We start from the raw sequence: 7,954 nt of genomic DNA, 5'->3' as shown, positions 1-7,954 counted from the left end.
TGTTGTAGATCACATTTTTTAAAAGGGGATTCAGTTTTTCATTAAAAGGTGTCAGCTTACATTTGTTAGGTGAAGTGGAAAGCTAAATTTCTGCCTTATAAAGTATAAAAATGGATAAATGAATAAACTTTTTATCCTGGGAACAAAAGTTTGACATTTTAAAACGGCTTAAACTTGGAGAAAAACCTGCTGACATTAGGAGAAGTCTGGGTTTATCTCCAACTATTGTAAGAACAATTTGTAATCATGATGTGGACAAGATAAAGAATTATGGTAAAACTGTCACATATTTGCAGACCAAACAAGTTATAAACAATAGGAGTCCGTTAATTGTAAAAATGGAGTCCCGTCTATGCATTTGAATAGAAAATCAGAATCAAAGAAGAATGCCATTATCCTAAATGCAAATTCAGAATAAGGCTCTGTAGAAATTCAATCAGTTAAAGGATACTTCTCCATTAACAAGTGGTCAAAAACCAGCATATTTTGGAAATTAAATGTGTAATGAAATGTAATTCGATTTTCGTTGTTTCGATTTGCGTCGCATTCTGTCGGTCCCAATCAATGATGCAAATAGGGGTTTTAGTGTACTATAATTTGTCACAAGGTTTAATAATAGCTCTGCATATCTGTATTAAAATTTAACTTTAAATGTAGGTATTAATTAAAAGTAGCAGTAATTCATATAGAATATAGCAGAAACAAAAATAGTTCATAGCATAATTTACTAAAACATATTCTTATAAATAATCGCAGTTAAGGAATGTAGGAAACTGCTATGATAAGGTGTTATATTATAATTAGGAAAAAATCACACTTTTAAAGATGTCATTAAATAGTTTTTTATATAAATTAAAGTAATTAAATTCTAATTTAATCTTTGCAGCAAAAGGAAAATATATCGGAGCTCCGTGCAATAACATGAAATGTGAGCCAAGACTTTTGCATGTCACCTGCGATAAAGAAACATTAATTTGTGGCTGTGAAAAAAATTATCCCGTGCAACTTGGTTTAACCACAGGTTGTGCAAAACGTAAGTATATTTCAACAAGTGTACTTAATAAAAAAAAATATTATATAGTATTTGTACATACATATATATGTAGTACCATAATAACAAATCAAAACTTTTATGTCACGAAACAATAGCGAAAAAACTAGGTGAACAATGTTTCTACGATAAAACATGCAAGTACAATGATGAAAACTCACTCTGTGTTCAGGTGCGTCATAATGCACTTTGCGAATGTGCCAGTGGTTTTCATTCCGTCAGCTATACAAAACCCACAAAAAGGGTATTTTGTACACAAGGTATGTAAAATAATTATAAATCTTAACTTTTATTTAAATCCAGTGAAAACTATATATTATTACATACATAACTGTTAATTCTCTATATTTATTTTTTTCTAAACTTTCGCGTTTTGATATAAATTTTTAGATTTAAAAGAACTGACCTCAGATTTGCCCACTTTATTGGGTGTTAGTACAGGGATTGCAGTTTTAGCAGGTCTTATCTGTATGGTGCTACATTTATTCAGTAAAACCAAATATCCAAGACATCGGAATTTTGGTGATGCAAATTTGCCACCACCTATAATGTATTCAAGTGATACAGGTAATATAGTAGCACGTATTCTATATTAAGGACCATTCACAGTTAAACAATTGCTATATATATATATTCTAAAGTAATATAAAAAGTGTCCGCCGTTTTTTGACACTAGATGGTGTTCGTATTGATAATTTGGCAACACTAATCTGATTTTATCAAACGAAAAGTTGCTTGAAAAGTGACATTTTAGGATATATATTTTATGAAGACAGTAGTATAATTTCTCAGCGTTTAAAAATTTATATTGATTGACACTAGATGGTGTTCGTATTGATAAATTTGGCAACACTAATCTGATTTTATCAAACGAAAAGTTGCTTGAAAGGTGACATTTTAGGATATATATTTTATAAAGACAGTAGTATAAATTTCACAGCTTTTAAAACAATTACTTCAATATGCAAAAATAACCTATGTTATGCTTTATTAATATCCAAAATGTCTAACTCTTACAATAATATACCAAACAATTTGTTATGTTTATAATGAGGATGATGTGAGTGAATGTCAAACCCCCGGAAATCGTTTTCTCGTTTACGTTTTGGAAATTTGGATGTTAAAGAAACACCTCGCTCGGGTGGGACAGATGTAAGTTGTCAGAAGATAGCAGACGTACTAAACATCAACCTTATGATAATTTGGAACTTCAATTCAAATAAATTCGATTAATAGAATAGCCATCAATGCTGCTGAAAAACAACAAGTCATGTCTAAAGCAAGTCATTATGGATGATAATATCCAACGCAAGCAATCATGATTACAGACTTATTTTAAACAACTTCAAGGCTAGGATTGTTGGACTAGGTTATGTTGAGTGCTTGATGGAATAAGAAGGAATTATCTATTATGACTTTCTGTAGGCAGTGTAATGGTTAAATCAATCTTTTACTGCTAGCAACTCGACTACTTCAATAAAACAATCAAATCTAATCAGAATTGGACAGCAGACATTCCATTATAACAATGCCAAGTCACACATATCTTTACTGACTCGGCACAAATTCACGTAACTTGGTTGAGAATTTTTAATGCGTATATCGTATAGGTTGGTTGGTTGGTTGGTTGCAGTGGCAGGTCATAAGATAACTTTAAATGTACCTCAATTAGCGATTTTTCGCCGTTTTGTTACCACATTCCTCGCAAGAACCCTAGTATAGAAGAGTAGAGACTAAATCCATCCCACTGAATTTAGGTAGTTTAATAGGTCTTTCATCTTCACCATTGAGCAGTCTGATAAACTATCACAAAAGTATTTTCCTAAGAACCTATATCATCGTATAGGTAGACCGGATGGCAATCTGACTACCCTTTGTTTTGGTGTCAATAAAACTCTCTAAACAGTAATAATGTAGAAATTTAAGTTGCTTTATTATTAATGTAATAAATTTAATTGAATTACTAATATAGGAATTTTTATAGGAGCTATTTGGTACACTTTTTTCGTCTTCCTTGCTGAACTGCCATTTACAGATCAAATAAATTGTAAATTGAGCGCCCGAAGAGCCGCTGAAAATCACTTACCCACGTTTTATACCGTTAAATCTCAGAAGTTCTATATTGATGGAATTATGAACCAACTTAAAAAATAGTAAAGGTCTTAAATAATAATGGCCAATTAAAATTGTTTAAAATTGATTTTCAATAATTGATTTGTTCAAAAATGTGCCAAAACACGGTGGATACTTTTTATAGCACCAATTATAAACCTATTATTTATTATGTAAATTAAATAAAAATTTTTTTATGTTATGTTAATTAAAGACAAAAACATTAACTACCTAAGCTCAGTTATAATAAAAAAATGTATTAAAAATTGGTTGTAATAATAATTTATTATAAATTAAATATAAATATTTTAGTCTTGAATCTGATATGTCTTCACATGTTACAGGTATACCATTAACAGTGCAATCCGGTCGACCATCATCTCGTTCTAGTCTACGTTCTAGTGGTTCAATTGGTTCGTATGGTAATCGACGTGCATCTTCTGCTGGCGCTACAACAGCAGGTTCAAAAGGAATATTAGTATCAACATCACGAACAGGTGCGGCAAGATCGGCCGCCATATTGCTTATATCATGCCACATTTCAGCACTGTCTAAACAAAATTCTCAAGCTACATCGCGACAAACCTCCGGCGCTGGCTGCAGTGCTAATTCACGCGATAATCTCGATGAAAATGGTTCAGATGCGGGGAGTCGTAGTTGCGATAGCACTCTCTCAATGACGCGTCATCTACAAAAACAATTGAACCATCAACGTCATCTGCTTAGCCTTGAACTATCACCTGCTAAAACAAAAAATCATGATAGAATTAGAGCATTGTTGGGCATTAATGGAATTGATAATTATAGAACTGATGACGATGATTTAAATAATTTAGAAAATGGCAATCAGCACCTACAAATAGGTGCAGTGCCGACGCCAGCCAGCGTTACGCCTAAATTTGCGGTAAACGAGCTCGATATCCTATTTCGTTTGTTTTGTTGATTACTCTGTGTTCAATATCGCAATTTATATTATTCAAAATATTATTTATGAGATACAAAATGTATACATAACTGATACTGACTGAACGTTTGATATATAGTATTTTAGTGTTATAAGAAACTGATTTGATTTGTGATCAAATCGCAGATTTATGCAATAATCTCGATAATAATCTTGCATACACGTACAATACATAAACATTGTTCGTTTCTGCGTTCGTTCGTTAGTTATGCAGTATTGGTTTTAAAACGAGTCTTAAAAAAGATATTCTTAAATTCTTAAATTCAAATAATTTAAATTATTAAATCCTATTTTCGTTTGCATTCGAACATTTAGATGTTAATTTGATGTACGTTTGTATGTATGTATGTATGTGTAAAATTTTTCTTTATAAAATTACAAAATTTCTATTATTTTTCTAATCTGTGTCTTCTAATATATAATATCTACTATCTTCTATCAACTGTTAAATGTTTAGCTAACCTTCTTTTATTCAATTTTGTTTATTTTGTATTTAATAATTATAATACTAAATGTTCATTCCAGTTAATTTATTACATATTAAAATTTTATTTCGTATTTTAACAGAGAAATTGCAAAAGTTATATAGATAGTATATACTTAGACGTAGGCTGTAGGGCTTTTTAGTTTGTTAGATAAGCATAGATACTTTTCAATATTTATATTACATGAGTAAACAACTGACCCATTTCAATAACAATTTTATTCAAATATAAAAATAATCAAATTCATTTATACATATTAAAAATTATTATTACTTTCTATAATTGGTTATCAAAATTGAAATAAATTGGAACTTTTGAAATTTGAAATTCTCCTTAAAATATCAAATGATCAGTAGTAATCAATATTATAAGTTCACAATAAAAATAAAAACAAATCTAATGGAAAAATATAAAACCTAATTTGAAGTTTTTTATGTTTTAAAAAAAAATTATTATTAAATTTAATTTAGAAATGTAAAGTACATGCTAGGTTCAATCATCATCAATAGTCAATAGCTAAACAGTCTATGTATTCTTCATTCTTCTATATTTTTGGCTTTTACCTTCCAGTTGATGACATTCATATCTCTCAGTTCTTGTCGAATACTGCCACTAAATCTCTTTCTCGGTCTTACTTTTCTTTTCGTTCTTCTAGCTTTACTCTCGAAGATTCTGGTTTAATAATAGGTTTAATAAGTATTTTAAATTAAAAAATGGTTTTTATTTTTAAAAATGACTTAATTTTAGAAAATATGAAGTTCTACTTTAACTTCAATATACTTATTTTAACGAGACAATTAGTGTATCCGATCTCTGCAATGGTTTCTGGAAGGCTTACAAAATATTTTCTATTACACTTATTGGATTAATATTTGCTGAAATAGATAACATTGCGATGTGATGAAAATCAAATTCTATTCGTACTTTAATCCTTTAATTTTAATGATAGCTTGTTTGAGTTAACTGAACAAGTGCGTTATCTTGATTGAAACTGTTTTTGCGTTCACTGTAAACTGGGATTTTATAATGAATTTTTGCAACCAAAAGCTTACAGTCATTATCTGATATTATAATCTTACAAGTTCAAAGGCAATCTAACAAAACAAAACCTTTTTGCAATCTAAAAAACACGATCGTCTTGTTCAATTTCTGGACATAAATTCGCTACAAACCAGAGATTCGGATTTGGTTTCAATCCACTTCTTAGCATTTTATTTTTTATTTAGGATTACGATGTTAGATTCAAATCTCATCAGTAAAGATGAAACAACACAGAAAATTCTTTCTAATTTCCTAAAACGTTTTAGACGAAGATGTGTTAGAATGTGTTTTTGTAGCATTGCTAGAGGATGCGGCAATTAATATTCTATTTATCTAATGCATTATAGAGCTAATACTATTCCTTCCATCAGATGTGCACAACCCTAACATTGTAACCCAATTTTTGAAATTAATGTCACTGCTTCAAGGTATTGCTTAGAGTATTCGATTTTGTCTGGCATCAAGTTTGCATATTATTGGATTTATTTCTTTTCTTGTTTTTTTAGAATATATATGGCACACCTACCCACCCATCCGATCACCCATCCTTTGATCGGTTTTATAAAGTTGTATACTACATCATTGATACATCTTTTCCTCGCCTATTAGTGTTATTTCATAATACTAAAAACTAATTATAATTTATTTACAACACTTTTTATATTTTTTATTACTAAACCTCCTTTAGTTTAATATTAAAATTAATTTATATTCTTTATTTTAATTATGTCAGGAATTTGTATTGGTTTTTTATTTTGAAATGCTTAACACAACAAACATTAAATAAAGTGACTTCATTATCTTTTAAATATTAATAGAAATTACAATTATGAAAAATTATTCGGGTCTTTCATTAGAATTTAGTTAGAATTTTTAGCTTATTTTATAACAAAAACAATTTTTCTTGAACTATCCTTAGATAATATTCAAAAATTTTTTATTTTCTTATAATTAATTGTTCAATGTTCGTAATTATTATAATCGTAATATTTGTATAGTGAATTAACCAATTGATATAACCTAATAACCATTAAATAGTTTATTAACATTTTACACACATACAACACAAACACAGAAAATTATATTAAAAATTAATTCAAAAAAAAAAAAATGTAACTGAAAGAAATAAAATATATATTTTAAAACATATCGAAGTTCTCTATAAAAAAAAGGAAATATTTAACCTATATTTAATATACTTCATCGCTTCAGTTTTTATAAATCATATTCCATTCAAAATTTATTAAAAATTTAAAAATAATATATTTTATATATTAATATATAATGTTTTTTATCTAAATGTTAACAGTCTGAATATGTAAGAAAGCAAAACAAAAAGCAATATGGCGGTGAATATGTTCTTACAATATAAAAGTTTTAATATATATTTAACATTTTTAAACTTTTTATTTTATTTATTTACTAAAAAAATACTTTGCTAAAATAATATATTTAGAAGTTTTGCTAAATTCCATTAAGGGTGGCATGTTTAAATGAAATAATTTGTAAATAACTAAAATACATTTTTCTAAACAAAATTCATTATTATTTATATATATGCTTTACATAAAAGAAATATACTTAACAATAACACAAATATTTTTATTTATTTAAATAAGCGATTTATAAAATAGAAACCTATTAGATCTCTATTTAACAGCGCTAGTAACATTGGTCAAAGACCGCAAAATCCAAAATCTCGGTATAACAGATTAAAACGGAAACTATAATATTGTACTAATAATGTTGTTATAATAGGCCTAAATGAATCCCCTAGGGATGGCCGGTATAACCTAATGTTGTTATATTATTGCACTTTAAGGATAAAATAAAATATACTTATGGTGTTTTTGATTGGTAAGTCTATATCCAATCTAAATTTACTCTCGATCTGTCAAATTTTGTTGCCCAATTAGAAGAATCGTTTTTAGAAGAATCTAACATATTTGTAGTTGTGTGAGTATGCATTTGTATTTTTCATATATACTTATGTCGGCTCAAATCACACTTTATCTGTCATATCTGAAGTCATATAGAACCCTGAAAGTTAATTTCCGAATAATATGGTTACTCTGACAAAATATCTAGAGTGTTATAACTTAGTCTTAAGTGTTATAAATTAATCTTAACTGTTATACCTCGAGATTTAGCAACTGAAACTAAAAATCGCACTGAAAATGAATTTTGATTATAAAAGTTACTTCAGATTTACCAATACCTATATTATATAATATATATAATATTATATATTATGTAATATATATAATATTATATAATATTTTGTGAGGATAAAACTAACCT

General features: G+C 28.1%; 1 protein-coding gene across 2 annotated transcripts; it reads left to right on the top strand.

The window, feature by feature from the left end:
- Nucleotides 1-886: 886 nt before the first annotated feature.
- On the top strand, nt 887-4,153 carry LOC119672826 (the record flags this gene model as incomplete). Of its 2 annotated transcripts, none has more annotated exon segments than XM_038083970.1 (4): nt 887-1,033; nt 1,150-1,311; nt 1,442-1,618; nt 3,523-4,153. In XM_038083970.1, coding segments are annotated over 4 exon segments (1,070 nt in total), but the record flags the coding sequence as incomplete, so codon positions are not given.
- Nucleotides 4,154-7,954: the final 3,801 nt, after the last annotated feature.

This window comes from Teleopsis dalmanni, chromosome 1 (genome assembly GCF_002237135.1).
Source record: "Teleopsis dalmanni isolate 2A chromosome 1, ASM223713v2, whole genome shotgun sequence".
Lineage (NCBI taxonomy): Eukaryota > Metazoa > Arthropoda > Insecta > Diptera > Diopsidae > Teleopsis > Teleopsis dalmanni.
The sequence above is the reverse complement of the archived record's forward strand: the minus strand, read 5'-3'. Positions and strand labels throughout refer to the sequence as shown.